The following is a 15,437-nucleotide window of genomic DNA, read 5'->3' on the forward strand; positions in this document are numbered from 1 at the left end:
GTGCACACACACATCCGCGTGCACACACACACACACACACACACACACACACACACACACACACACACACACACACACACACACAGAGTTGCATCTCCTCATGTTTAAGCTATGCCTGGTGATGCATTCCCACAGGGCTTGTTATGGCTGCACAGCTGTTGCGCGCGAGCGTGCGTGCGTGCGTTTCCTACTGAGCAGCCACCCGGTTGTTGTGATTATTTTACGATAAATGATTAAAAACTATCTCTAGACACGACACTATATATACTGGCAGGGACTTACCCCCAACCCAACCCTTGATGCTGACTGCCAAGCAGGTATAGGACTTACCCCCAACCCAACCCTTGATGCTGACTGCCAAGCAGGTATAGGTATTTCTATGCTTATGGTATTAAATTAACCCCGATGTCCCAATCTCAGGGACTGACACTGTGACCACAAAGGCACTGCACTGAGCAGAGAACAAGCTGGGTTACAAACGTAACCTCGAGTTAGCGTCCCATCTGAAAGGCGGAGCGGGAGATGGAAACACACAGATGGCGAGGGAGGGGACATGGACACGATCAAACGCCATAGACCCCAGGAAGTGTCCATTGTCGTAAACGTTGTCGCATAAAAGCGCTGAGCCGAGAAAAAAGTGCTCTCCTGGGTTTAAAGAGAACTTTACTAGCTCTGTGTTCCCATGGTGCACCGAGCCAATTCACGGAGAGCTGGGCCAGAGAGAGAGAGAGAGAGAGAGAGAGAGAGAGAGAGAGAGAGAGAGAGAGAGAGAGAGAGAGAGAGAGAGAGAACACACTGTTGAGGTTTGATTGATCAGCAGGGAGTAAATGTGTCCAATGTGGTATCATTGATATTGATATCAGGTATTGATTAGGTTTTATGAAAAGTCAAGAATAGATGGATTGACCTATTTCATCACTTTGATTCATTATGTTACTTTGGCTGGCCTTCTTTCTTTCTTTCTTTTGTTCTTTCTTTCTCTCTTTCTCTCTTTCTTTCTTAAAGGCAAATGCAACACACACGTATGTACACATCACACCAACACCCACTAGAATTGTTCCTTCCATAAGGTTATTAAGTTATTAGAGTGTTATAAGAGCTGTCCATACACAACTGTCTTAATGTTAAACACATGTGGAGTGGATTAAATAACATACTGTACAGTATATCATAGTCAAGTACTTCCATTTATAATACAGAGACATAAGCGGACTCCTTTTGTTTTTTGTTATTGAGTCAGACAGTAGGAAAGCTGAGAGGGAGACAGCGTAGGAGAGACAGTGTGTTGTGTGTGTGTGTGTGTGTGTGTGTGTGTGTGTGTGTGTGTGTGTGTGTGTGTGTGTGTGTTGTGTGTTGTGTGTGTGTGTGTGTGTGTGTGTGTGTGTGTGTGTGTGTGTGTGTGTGTGTGTGTGTGTGTGTGTGCGTGCATGTTTGACTTCATGCACCCTTCATGCTAACCATGTCAATGACCGCATGATGTCTTAAAACACACACACACGCACGCACGCGCACACACACACACACACACACACACACACACACACACACACACACACACACACACACACACACAGGATAAAACAGGATAATGACAATGTTTGTGGGTGTATGTGTATGTACAGTATTTGTGGGTGTGAGAGAGAGAGAAAGAGAGAGAGAGAGAGCGTGTGTGAAATTATGGGTTCAGTCAGATGAACATTCCTACATGGTGACACTATATTGTAAACTAAAGGTGAGAGTTGAAGACCTCACAAACCTTTGAATCATGAATCTGTCACTTAAACAACTGAACATGTGTTACTACAACTGTAGACATGTTACACACACACACACACACACACACACACACACACACACACACTCTTAATCTTATGTTAAAACACATTGGATACGTTACCCCTTTACACTTCCCCCTGCCCAGGGGACCAATTCTTATAGCCCAAATAAAAATGTAATATATAGCCTCTCTCTCTCTCTGTAGCCTATAGGCCTGTATGGTTGACAATACAATCACAGTATAATAACGCTTGCTGGTAGCTGGTATCACTGAGGATGTCAGACAGATGAGCTGATCTCCAAAACATATACAATGTAGATAAAAGTGGGCACATTAGGTTTGTCCTTCCCTCCGTCGGTCCACCCAGCCAGTTTTAATATTATACTTACACTTGACAATAACCCCCTGAAACGATATAGTGTAGTAGTTCAATACAAAATTACTATGAAAATGTTCTAAATGTGTGTGACTTTTATTCCCCATTTCATTCCAGCTAGTCTTTAAGCAAAGTTCCAACTAAATATATAGTAGAAAAAAAACATAACACTAATTGAAGGCATACATTCTTATGAGAGTAAGTGAAAACCTTCTATGTCATATAGAAAAGAGAGATATAGCAAATAAAGAATGATAAATACATGTATATAAATGAATACATTAGCCTAATTGAGATTTATGACAATGCACACAGCACATGCACACTCACAGACACAGTGCACACACTGTTGCATACTGCGTATAAATACACACAGACACACAGACACACAAAGGCACATACTGTACATTCACACATATACTGTAGAAACAGATAAATATACACTAGCGCATACATATTAAACAGGAGTGATGGTTGTACGATAGCAGTGCTGCTACATCACCCAAAGGCACAAATCAACATACTCTTTAACTGTTTGGAATTTCAACTTTTGAACTCTGCACGTTTTACAGCGTTTTGGTCTATACCCCTTAATGTATAGCCTACTTTATCATCATGTTTGAGCAGTAACGGAATGCTGCAATGCACCTCTTATACTGTACGTCCCACCCGGGGTTCACAAACTGCTCTCCTTCAGACCAAATCGGAATTGAAGCTGATGAATGGCTTGGTCTCCTGAATGGATGAAATTGGCGAGCCACCTGAATTCATTTATTTTTGTGTTTTCTACAAAGCTAGAGAGATGAAAAAATAAATCAACCATGAGTGCTCAGTGGACAAATGGAACCAAATGGATCCTATTTGGTTTCATTTGTACACTCTCAGAGTTAAATTAACAGGAGTCGAAACATTTTTTAACTTTAATAAAGTACCCTGATTTAAAGCTAGAGATATTATGTTGTTACATAAAGCAATGAGTACTATCTGAATATACAGATGTTTAACTTAACTTAACAAAAAAATACAATAAAATAAAATAAAAAATAAACTTAATTAAAAGAAGTTCTAGGTTGCAGACAGCTTAAAAGTCGTTCCCAACCTATAGGCCAAATGGAGTGGTTACATTTTTCTACACTAAAAGTGTTAACAGTGAGGATTTCGCCATGCATAAACAAGTCAGTAATGGCAGAGGTGTTGTCATCAGCCTGACTGCAGGATAGGTTATCATTATGAAAGGAATGTGCTGTGTCCATTCTTGGTTGCTGTTGACAGTAAAGCCTAATTCATATTACAGGCCATCGCACGATGGAGGCTGCCACTGCCGTACTACAGATTACAGATCAGACTGAACACAGGCCAGCCCACACATGCCCACCTGATGGCTGACGGCTACTGTAGCAAACCATTTACACCTTAATGGGTGGATGAGTGTTTGGGAAGCAGCGATCCAACCTGGCTGTGTATTACTTATAGCGTCACTATTCTGGGTGGCGACAGACACACCATGAGTCAGACACCCTCCCCGAACCCTAACCTAACCCTAACCCCGTGTCAGAGTACCCGTGCCGCCCATCTGTCTGTGTCCCTTTTATGCCCATATATGGAGATTTCTGGATCTTTCTCTCTATGTCCGTTTATTCCTATATATGGAGTTCTGTGTCAGGCATGCCCAAATATGGAGTGTTGTGATGTCAGAACAGGCCAGCTCCATATATGGAGCCTGCATAGGGGCCCGGTCCAGAGCCCAGGCAGAGGCCTTTTGTGGTGGTTCTGGACAAACGTGGGTCCGACCGACTCGACACCGGGCACTGCACTCCCTGTGGGGCTGTGGAACTTGTGTGTCGAATTTGAAGTCACACACACACACACACACACACACACACACACACACCAGAGTGCAGTGGCGTGGAGTGAATTGTTCTCCTTCCCTGTCTCTCTTTCGGTCTCTCTTTCTCAAAACCATCTCTCATATTCTCCCCTTTCTCTTTCCATACCAGCCACTATCCTTCCCTCCTCTCTTTGTTTATTTCTGTCACCACTGCATCACTCTATCTCTTCTCCTCTCCTCCTCTCTCCATCACCAACTCCTCTACGCAGTCAAATCCTCAGTGTTCATTCAACACAGGGGGTTGCAAAACAAACAACGCAAACCAGGGGGTAGATGCTCTCAAAAGCACCATGCAGTGTGTGAGTGTGCAGAGCATAGTTCAGATGCCACACAGTCAGACAGTATTCATCACATCATAAATAAAGCCAGAAGTCATTCCAAGTTTCCATAGACAGTGCATGTTTGTCTTTGATTGAAGTGTCTGTTATATTTGGCTGCGGGATGTTTTCCTTCTTTAGCTTAGCTAGTGTTTATTTTTTTTAAACATCACTATTGTAATGGTTTTTACGTGAATACCAAGTACTTTGTCTTGTATGCAGGAACAAGCTACTACTGGTAAATTACAGTATATACACAAATGGCATTTCACTCCAAGCAAACAGTCAAAGTGGATTCCGAATGTGTCTGCCATTTCTAATGACTGGAGACTTAACAGTCTTTTCTCCCTGTCCACACATTACGAGTGAAATGAAGCAACAAGCCACGCAAGGCCGTGGTTAACTAGAAATGAGAAGAGACAGTGATACCAGTCGTGAAAGTGCCATGAAGTTCTTGCCGGAACTCGCAGAGATTTAAATAAGGGACACAGAAAGAATTTGGGTCCATTTCAGGTCAACCCCCTCCCAATTTCGGGTCCAAATATCAGATCAAAAACCCCAAAAGCATACAGAGGTCCTTGCAGACTGGACTCATTTTTGGGGGAAAACGCCAGAAAAACACTGCTAAAAATCAGAAAAGTGCAGCAGTGCCTAATGTCATGAAACCTTTAAACATCCGAGTAATGCGTTGCATTGGGCATTCTTAGTTTTCCTTGTTTTCTTTCCCGTAAAGAAATTGATTTGAACCAATCAGAACTAACTATGATAGTGTGTCAGTCTGTCAGCCATGCAGCCAGAAACATGTTTTGAATGTTGGTGGAATTTAATTTATCGTAGATCCCGCCTACTCTACCCGTTAATGTTTTGCACACACCATAGGTTTCTGTATCCGCTCTATAGCCTACCGGAATTGCAAAGCGGGCTGAGCCAGATCTGGTTTCGACCAGAGCATGAACAATCAGAATTAAGAACTGGAACTATCCATTTTAGAAAGTGTAATGTTAAAGCTCAGCTTGAGTTCTTATTGGCAAGAGAAAAAGAAAGGGAGCTAAAAATGGAAATTTGTGAAACCCCCAAAAATATATTTAGAAAAAGATTCACCTACAAAGACATGCCTCAAACAGTGTGATTAACGATGATGTCATGTCATCATGTGTCTTAACAGTGACCTGCTAGAAGACCTGGAGAGGAGCCACCATGCTGCTGCCATCGCTGAGTGCTTTGTAGAGAGAGTGAGTATCACACCACACGCACGCATGCATGCACGCACGCACGCACGAACACACACATACACGCACAAACGCACACACAAACAAACAAACGCACGCACGAACACTCGAACACACGGATGCACGGATACACGCACACATTTGTATCTCTCTTCACGTCTTTCTACAACCTGCTTCTCACGTCTCGAGGACACTCGTTTGAGTATTGGGATCTACCGTAGCTATATTCTCTCTTCCTGTGTGACACATTCTCTCTAGTAGATGGACTTGAGATTGTGCGTGTGTGTGTGTACTGTATGTACAATAAGTGTGCGTGTGTATGTACAATAACTGTGTGACTGTGTGTCAGACAGTAGCTGCATTGTTCCTGCAGTTCAATGGAAACGCTAAGTTAGCACATAGACAGACACACATAATAACCTTAATGTCTGGCCAGTGCGTGTGTGCGTGCGTGCGTCAGTGCGTGCGTGCGTGTGTGCGTGCATGCGTGCGTGCGTGCGTGAGTAAACATGTGCGTGAGTGCGTGAACATGTGCGTGTGTGCGTGCGTGTGTGAACATGTGCGTGTCTGCGTGCGTGTGTGAACATGTGCGTGTGTGTCTCAGGGTTATTAAAGTTAACTAAAGGTAGTGGAATAACTACAGCTAAAAAAACATCGCTTTATGAATGAAACTGTATTGTGTATTTCACACTAAAACATAGGACGAAAACATGGACGAGTATAGAGCCCTAAATCTTAATCTTAGAAGTCGTCAAAGGTAGCAAAAATAGCAGTAAAAAAACAACAAAGCTACAGTATACGTGTGTGTGTGTGTGTGTGTGTGTGTGTGTGTGTGTGTGTGTGTGTGTGTGTGTGTGTGTGTGTGTGTGTGTGCGTGCGTGCGTGCGTGTGTGTCCTTTTTACCCGATCGTCACCATCGCAGTCACCCAGCGCCTCACCACGCTCTGTCACCACAACCAATCAGTGAACAGAGAGACTCTCTTTTATGATGTCTGGGAAGTCGTCCAGTAGTGATGATGTCATCAGCTCCCAGAGTCCGGCTATCATCGCACATGCGTGTGCACTCACACACACACACACACGTGCACGTGCTCTTGCGCGTTTGCGCGCACACACACACGGGTCCAGATGCTATGGTTGTAGAAAGTGGGTCATATTTATATGATGTAATAATATTTCTATTGAAAGGCTGCCATAAAGTGAAGTGTGTGTAATGAATGGTCGTCATTAACACTGAGGTAAGACGTTTAGCTAACGCTCCCATACACAATGGCTCACGCAGTGCATGGTGGATGCTAACAACGTAGTCTATATTTACTTGAGTACTGCATTTTAGTATATTCTTTGAGTATACTATTCTTGAGTATGTATGACTTTCAGTTCAGTACATTTCAATGACAAATACTGTAGGCTGCCTACAGTATACCATTGACTTGGCGACTGTGGCTCAGGAGGTAGAGCAGGTCGTCCAATGATCCATGGGTCAGCGGTTCAAATCCCGTCTCCTCCTGTCTACATGTCAGGTTCAGTGTCCATGGGCAAGACACTGAACCCCAAATTGCTCCCGATGTGCTGGTTGGTACCTTGCATGGCTTCGGTGTGTGAATGGGTGAATGTAAAGCGCCTTGGATAAAGGCGCTATATAAATTTACCATTTACTTCACTAGGAAGGGAAAAAGTTATACATTATTGAAAATAGCCACTATAGCTCACAACATGTCGCGATGCAACACACATGGTAAGCTTGCAGATCGGTTATTAATTGGGCGGGAACCCCTTTTGGTGTTAGCATTATGTTATGCTTTAGCTGTTGAAATATAGCAGATCTACAAGCTCATAGCTACGAGCTTGTAGGTCTGCTATTTTTTTAAATCGAAGAACCTGCACTGACATAGAAACATAGCTTTTTCAGAAAATTGTCAGGATGTAGAAGACATTTTTAGAATCTGATCTCAGGTCAAAATGAGTCTTTTCTGGTCGTTGTGGTCCGCGCATCTCTGTGATGGTCTATGTGAAACCACGTATGTCCCTGTATGCACGCAGCAAGCGTTCTCTGGCTCCCCAGGAGGGTAGGAGGCACATGAGATCATGTATTAATGGGTTAGGTTAGGACCTCCAGTTCTGTGCTGGTTTATGTCGTTGCTGTCAGATGGAAACCTTGTATGTTCTGTCCATTCCATTCCATTTTGGTTGTTATTTAAAAGGAAAATAGTGAAATAGTGAAAATTGGCGATCCACAAGCTCACAATGGTGTCGCGTTGTAGATCGCCTATGTTCACTACTTTTGTGCGACACTCTTGTATCATGAAGAAGGACCTTAATTTACGTCTAAACATAGAAAGTTATATGAGGTTTCTGCCCGACGTCGTCGTCAAAGATATCCATGGTTTTGAGAGTAGGAGGTTGTGTACATGTTAGTAGGTTAAGGTCATGACCTCTCTGGGCTGGTTTCTATCCATGGATTTTTGGAGCGTTGTGGAGTTGGAGGTTGTTCTTGAAATGTGTTACGTCAGCCTGTAAGAACGTTTTTGTGTGTGATCTCCAGCCCTATAGGTCTGTGAGAGAGAGAGAGAGAGAGAGAGAGAGAGTGTGTGTGTGTGTGTGTGTGTGTGTGTGTGTGTGTGTGTGTGTGTGTGTGTGTGCACGTGTGTGTGTGTGTGTGTGTGTGTGTGTGTGTGTGTGTGTGTGTGTGTGTGCACGTGTGTGTGTGCACGTGCGTGCGTGCGTGTGTGTGTGTGCGTGTGCGTGTGCGTGTGTGTGTGTGTGTGTGTGTGTGTGTGTGGTCTGAATTAGCCAACATTACATTGACCATGCACTTGCTTTCCCCCATCTCAACGCTACAGAAACAGGAGGCGCCTGCCCTATGGGCCACGTGGCTCGACAAGGCTTACTACATTAACCATCTGAACCCCAGCATTTATATTCTGGAGTTACATTAAATACAAATGGCTGAGCTTGTAGATCGGTTATTTTTTTAGCAAAGATAGTTGGTCTAGAGAGACAAAAAGGAAGTACAGTCCAAGTAGGCTACAGTCGAAACTGATGTCCATTTTACCAAGATTACAGGGTTTAAGTTGTCACACACACACACACACTCTCTCTCTCTCTCTCTCTCTCTCACACATACTTGCGTGATTATAGCAGTCAATGGTTATGGAAGATGACTTCATATCTCCCAGAGGGGTGCAGGGGGGTTTCAGTGCTTTAGTCAGTTGTGAGTCACCTCTATCCTGCTTGGTACATACACTGCTGCTATCAGCTGTTTATGTTATTAAAGACTTTTGATCTTAGGTGAGTGTGGCGGAGGCAAGGCTGATGTGGGTTTTGATGTATTCTATGCTACGCAGTACGCACTGATGTCACCGTGCAAAATTGAGGCATTTATCATACTTAACTTATCCAGACTTCCAGAGCGAAAATTTGAGTAAGCTGCAGGAACTCTAAACAAGGTAAATAAGTTGAGTGCAAAGAGAACAATGTAGTGTTTCTAAGAAACTAGGACCAGGGAAACAATGACCATAGCATCTGTCTAAACAACAATTCTAATTCTAAATAACATTCTTAACTTAATTTGTGGTCAAGCAAAAAACAAACAAACGAAGTAATGTGACATCTGTGAATAATTAACACTAGTAGGAGTCTGTCCGCTCGGCCATTACGGCATTAAACAAAGTGCCTCACTTACATGTTGTTGTGTGTTAGGAAGGATGGTAGTAATTTACTACTGGATGTACTGTTTGTTGTGTTGTATGCTACTGTTCCTTATGTGTTCCATGCTGGGAAAACAAATATCCCTTTGGGACAATAAAGTCTAATTTAATAGTGCAACTATAGCAACAATGTGTCAAGAAGGGAGGAGTGCCGGCAGATAGCCTACCACAATGAGGACATGCCGGAGGGACTCTGGGCAGTGGAAGACCATGACACTAGTCCGACGGACCAGTGGAAGACCATGACACTAGTCCTGAGGACATGCCGGAGGGACTCTGAGCAGTGGAAGACCATGACACTAGTCCGACGGGGCAGTGGAAAACCATGACGCTAGTCCGACGGATCAAGTGTACCATCTGTCTCATAAGGAGATCCCCGCTCCACTGAATCCACCCCCGCCCACACCCCTGGGTCCCCCCTGTCCTGGGACTCACTATACTGTATACCCTTCACCCCCCCCTGCCCAATTATAACTAAGCCCTAAACCTAACCCTAACCCCACAGTAACAAACATGATAGGCCCCCGGCCGGACAAATCAACAGCCCACTGAACAGCGTGCAGTCATCTGCATATTGGAGTTCAGCTGAGGGCTGGAGGCGCCGCCGCGATGTTGACTACAGTTTACATTGAGATGGAAATGAATGCCGACGACTCCGTCTTTGCTTTGTACTGTAGATGTTTGTGGGAGTTGAGGGTGACTACTGTCTAGTTTCTGTCCAGTTCTGACGTAGAGGCGGGCAGACTGTTGTCGGCATATTTGAGCCCCACTTGCATACCATCACGACACGTCTGGGGAATGGACAAGAATTTGGGTGGGGCCCCAAATTGACTGAGCACTTCACAGGGCACACGCACGCATGCACACACACACACACACACGCACGCGCGCACACATGCATGTGCACGCGCACACGCACGCCACATGCATACGCACACACACGTGCACACGCACACACACACACCACACACACACGCACACGCACACACACACACACACACACACACACACACACACATGCACACACTGTATTGATTGTAAAGCTATACAGCCAATAATGTGTCAGAGGAAACAAGAAAATATTGGAGAGGAGAAGAGAGGAAAGACAGATAGATAGATGTGTGTGAGTGTGTGCGTGTGCGTGTGCTAGGGCATTCATCAAAAAATCGATTTATCGATTTATCGATAAATTATCACGAGTCGACTCGCAGCAGCGCGAGTCGAAAGTTGAGCTTTTTTTTTTTTTTTTTCTCCTCCCCTTTTTTCATGCGATTGTGTGTGTGGGACACGGAATGCAAAACCTGATTGGCTTACCCTGATAGTGTGTCCTGGCTTTACCAATAATCACCTCATGCGTAAACACAGAGGGCGGAACTTAGCACAGTGGAGGGAAAACTTAAACACAGAGTGCGGAACTTAGCACGGTGGAGGGAAAAATAAGGAGAAAGGTGACAAGACGAAAACAACAATGGCGGAGAGAGAGAATGCAGGTGAAACCAGCTCGCAGACCCCGACAAATAGCCGGTCACACGTGTGGAAATACTTCACATTAAATGAAGAAAAACAAACGGTGTCCTGTACACTCTGTAAGGCGACCTACGCGTACCACAAGAACACAAGCGCTATGCTCGGCCATCTCAAAAACAAGCATGCCGGTAAGGGGGATACTAGTCGCCCAGTGCAGACGTCAATGAGCAGTTACGCCAAAAAGCCTCTATCAGACCAAAGAAAACGGGATATCACAGGTTTAATTATAGATGTAATCGTCCAAGACACCAGACCTTTGTGTATAGCGCAAGGGAGAGGCTTCAAAGCGATGCTGAATTTTTTTGAACCGGAATACACAGCCCCGTGCCACAAAACTCTGTGGGCTAATATCAACCGAGAGAGTGACTCCGTGCGAGCCAGCATTAAAGAGGAGATGAAAGGCAGGAGTGTGTCGCTGACAACGGACCTGTGGACGTCCTCAACCATGGAGCCCTACATCACGGTAACGGCCCATTACATTACAAATGAGTGGACCATGACAGCTAGAGTCCTGACTACCTCCCTCATGACAGAGCGACACACAGCTACCAACATCTCTGCTCGCCTGTCTGCAATAATCAAAGAGTGGGACATACAGGCGTTTTGTACGGTGCACGATAATGCCTCAAACATGAACCTGGCCTTGGAGATGTGTGAGCTGTCGCCAACAGACCTCGGATGTGCAGGGCACACTCTACAGTTGGCAATAAAAGCTGGATTAGTCCTACCTGAAATCGCCAAGTCCGTGGAGCTGGCGAAACGTGTCGTGAGTCATTTTCGCCATTCATCGACGGCAACTTGCGCTCTGAAGGCCAAACAGCATGACCTCAAAATGCCCAAAAAAAATAAACTCCAAAATGACTGTGCGGTTCGGTGGAACTCCACTTTCATGATGCTTGAACGCTTACACGAGCAAAGGATCCCCGTCCAGTCTGTCCTGGCAGATGAGTCTGTGACAAAGCCAAGTTTAGCCAAGGCCCTCGCGATGCGAGCATCACATTGGGAGCTGATAGAGCAACTCATTCCTGTGTTATCTCCCCTGGCAAAGGCTACCAAACTGATGTGTGGCGAGTTGCATGTTGGCCTGTCCTTCCTCTATCCCGTGATTTTCAACACCGTCAACCAAACCCTCTGTGTCAAGGAAGAGGACCTGGGTGCGATCCGCCACTTCAAAACCACTGTTAAAAAACAACTGGTAACTCGCTTCAAACTCGAGTCCGATGGCCTGGCAGAGTCAATTCCCATCATTGCCTGTCAGCTAGATCCCCGCTTCCACCATCTGCAGTTCCTCCCAGACAGCAAGAGAGATGACGCCCGCGACCACCTGCATCAGCTGCTGCGAGACGAGGAGGCCGCCGCCGAGCTGCCGCCTGTTGCCGCAGGTAATGTTATAATGCCTTAAAGTGCAGTCTAATAAGTCTATTAATAATTCTGTCCAGTAGAATTACTTATTTTGTCACAATAGCCCATGCTGTTAATATAACAGTCGGCTCTACTATGTATAATTAAAAACAACCGTGTTTCCAATTAGAATTAATGACTTCAACTTTGTTCTACCAATAGGCGGACTGTTAAAATGGTTACTGCGTGCATAAAAGCTATCAATGTTATTGTTAATTTATTATAGGCCTACAAAAAATAATTTGTTTTATTTCTATATTTATTTCGTTATTTTTTAAACTATAATAATAATTATCTTGGTGACTATGGAAATGTAGGCCCAATCCTAAATACAATTTGGCTGCAATTATTCTTGCATGTTATGTAAAAGTAAACTAATCGGCGTTATTCATTTTCATTGCAGGTGAAAATGATGATGATGACGACGAGAGGAATATCCAAGCTGAAGATGGGGATGATGGTGCTGTTCCGCGCCCGGTGATAAAAAGGTCCAGACTGGAAAGTGACTTTGAGGAACTTTTCGGTCCACATTTTGAAAGCGGGAAGGATGAGCGTTGCGGTCGCTCCACTCCAGCCGAGGAGATACAGGATTACTTCGCGACTCGTCACATTCCCACAATGAATAACCCTCTTAAGTGGTGGTCCCGAAACCAGGAGCAATTCCCGCGATTAGCCAAACTCGCTCAACGTTACTTGGCTGTGCCAGCTACCAGCACCCCCAGTGAGAGGGTGTTCTCTCTGGCTGGGAATACAATCACCCGACAGCGGTCTAGCCTTCATCCAGAGCACGTGGATACCCTCATCTTCCTCCACGAAAACCAGAAGGACAAGGCCAAGATCGTGAAAGAGGACAGCAGCGACGAGGAGGAATAGAATAGAATGTTGAATGTAGGCCTAATTATTTTCCGTTTTATGGGATTATTTAATTTTCGTTTTTATTTCAAAAGCATAATCTGGGTGAGTTAATTTAATTTAATTAAGTTGTCTCAAGTTGAGAGTGCAGTGCAGTCAGCGCATATATTTTTTATTTTATTGTAGGCCTAATAAGCTGACGTCTTTTGTGCATGCAGCAATGACAGCAATGTGGTCTGTCTGACTGACTGAATATAATATGCGCTCTGCCTCTAATTGTCCTTATTGTTTTGGGTTGACATTTCAAGAAAAGTGCATACTGTGATATGTTGCAAAGACACAGATCTTTAAATACAAGTTGCTCAAGTTGAACAGCAGTGTGTCAAGTGTGTTTTTTCTCCGCGGCCTTCCCGCGGCCGAACCCCCCCCCCCCCCCCCCTCGCCATAAACGATAAATCGATACGACTTCAACTTTACTGTCTGGCAAGACGACTGGGAAAAATCTCAAGTCGTTAATGCCCTAGCGTGTGCGTGTGCGTGTGCGCGTGCGTGTGTGTGTGCGTGTGTGTGTGTGTGTGTGTGTGTGTGTGTGTGTGTGTGTGTGTGTGTGTGTGTGTGTGTGTGTGTGTGTGTGTGTGTGTGCGTTCGTCCATGCATGTGTGTGTGTACTGTATGTTGGCCAGGCAAAATAACTTGCATTCCTGTCTGTTTCTCAATATTTCTTCATTCTTCTCTCTTCCAAAAAGCAAGGGATGACTGACCTTTAGCAGAGTATCAGAACAAGTCTCTGGTCCTCCTCTAACAATGTGTTTGTTTTCTTTTCTCTCTGTCCAGAGTGAAGCCTTTGACATCTATACTCTCTACTGTATGAACTACCCCAGGTAAGTCTACACACACAGTGACACACATCCACGCGCACGCACACACAGACTCGCACTCACACACGTACATGCACGGCACACACACACGTACATACACAGCTGGTAGCATCATTATGAAGTTAAATTATTGTCCTTCAAGCTTCCACAATTCCATTGAGATACAAGATGTGTTCTTTCAGGAAGTCAAGATGACAGCAAACCGCTAAGCGTTTCACGAGAAATAGAATATGATAGAATGAGTTTGGATAAGGGAAGGAGAGGATGGGGTATAGGATATAACATAAGATCTTAGTGCATGTGGTTGGTTTATGTTTTCACATTATGAAATGTGGAAAATGTCCAGGGAAACAGGTCGGGACATTGCCCAGTGTTGGCCTTTCACATGTGTACAGAGCCACGCAACAGGAGAGTTTCAGTTTCAGATGCACTCGCATATAACTGAAAATTCTACTACTTTTTGTCTTTTTCTTTTTTTATACATTTCCTTCAATAGAACATGACCCACAGTATGTGCCAATACAATGTGAAATATGCTTAGGAATTGAAGTGCTTATATGCAGTCTCCCATTGACACACAAATATCTATAGAAAAGGGTGCAAAGGAATAGGTACAGACGGAAGAGTATATTTTATACATAAAAATAGGCATGAAGAGTGTTCATCTTAAACGTCTCTTAAACTGCTAACCACAATTGAACTTCCGTGGTCAATAGCAATGTGTTGTTAAAATACAGACACCTCTACAACCACATTTTATCAAAACCAGCCTTCCTCTCAAAGTGAGGCTGGAAAAATACCATTGGTCTCTGTACAGACGAGGGCGCAGGGACCGTCTGAAATAATTAGGCCATATCTCGTTACATTCCTACTGCAGCAAAGAATTGTTGTTTTTGTTGTCATAGGAGTTTGAATCGTTGAATTTTCCAACTCGAACGATAATAAAAAAATAGCCGCATGGATGAACTAGTGATCTTTCTTTCCAAACACATCAGGGAGGCTTAGGAGGCTTATCTCGCCTCGAGAATAGAAGCATCATTAACACGTCGTAAATTGGCTGGCTCACTGATGTAAATTCACAGAGAATATTGCTTGTAGATATGCTATAGTGTGTCACTTCTTGCCATGCTATAAGCTTGTAGATCTGCTATATCTGAAAAATCTTGAAGATTTTTGCAAATCTTTGAATATATGCCTATACTTAAGCTAACAATTTTAACTCAAATATTTGCTAATGGAGACAACATCTTTTGAGATGGGGCCTGTAGGAATGACCGTGTTAGTGGCTGGAGAAACAGTACAGAGGCATTGGTAAAGCTTAACCAATGGTACGTAACTTTCACCAAATGAGCACTACAAACCGGCATAAATACAGGAAGCTCTCTACTCCGAGCACAGACTCCGTTCCCTGGCAAAATGGAAGCCTTTTATACCCAGCTGGAGATAATGAACTATACCATTAACAGGGGTGTCTTCAAATGA

At 44.2% G+C, this 15,437-nt stretch overlaps 2 protein-coding genes across 2 annotated transcripts in view; both read left to right on the forward strand.

The window, feature by feature from the left end:
* Positions 1 to 15,437, forward strand: part of plekhg2 (pleckstrin homology domain containing, family G (with RhoGef domain) member 2) — an 84,701-nt gene that overhangs the window by 46,769 nt on the left and 22,495 nt on the right. Inside the window, exons 5-6 of the mRNA XM_080772838.1 lie at positions 5,524 to 5,590; positions 13,912 to 13,958. Coding sequence (XP_080628964.1) covers positions 5,524 to 5,590; positions 13,912 to 13,958 — 114 coding nt within the window. The remainder of the gene's footprint in view (positions 1 to 5,523; positions 5,591 to 13,911; positions 13,959 to 15,437) is intronic.
* Positions 11,114 to 13,098, forward strand: LOC308321205 (E3 SUMO-protein ligase ZBED1-like; the record flags this gene model as incomplete). Its single annotated transcript, XM_080772047.1, has 2 exons — positions 11,114 to 12,206; positions 12,629 to 13,098. The coding sequence occupies 2 exons, from the start codon at positions 11,114 to 11,116 to the stop codon at positions 13,096 to 13,098; spliced, it is 1,563 nt and encodes a 520-aa protein (XP_080628173.1).

The sequence above is a fragment of the Protomyctophum bolini genome, assembly GCF_963924005.1.
Source record: "Protomyctophum bolini genome assembly, chromosome: 9".
In the NCBI taxonomy this organism is placed as follows: Eukaryota; Metazoa; Chordata; class Actinopteri; order Myctophiformes; family Myctophidae; genus Protomyctophum; species Protomyctophum bolini.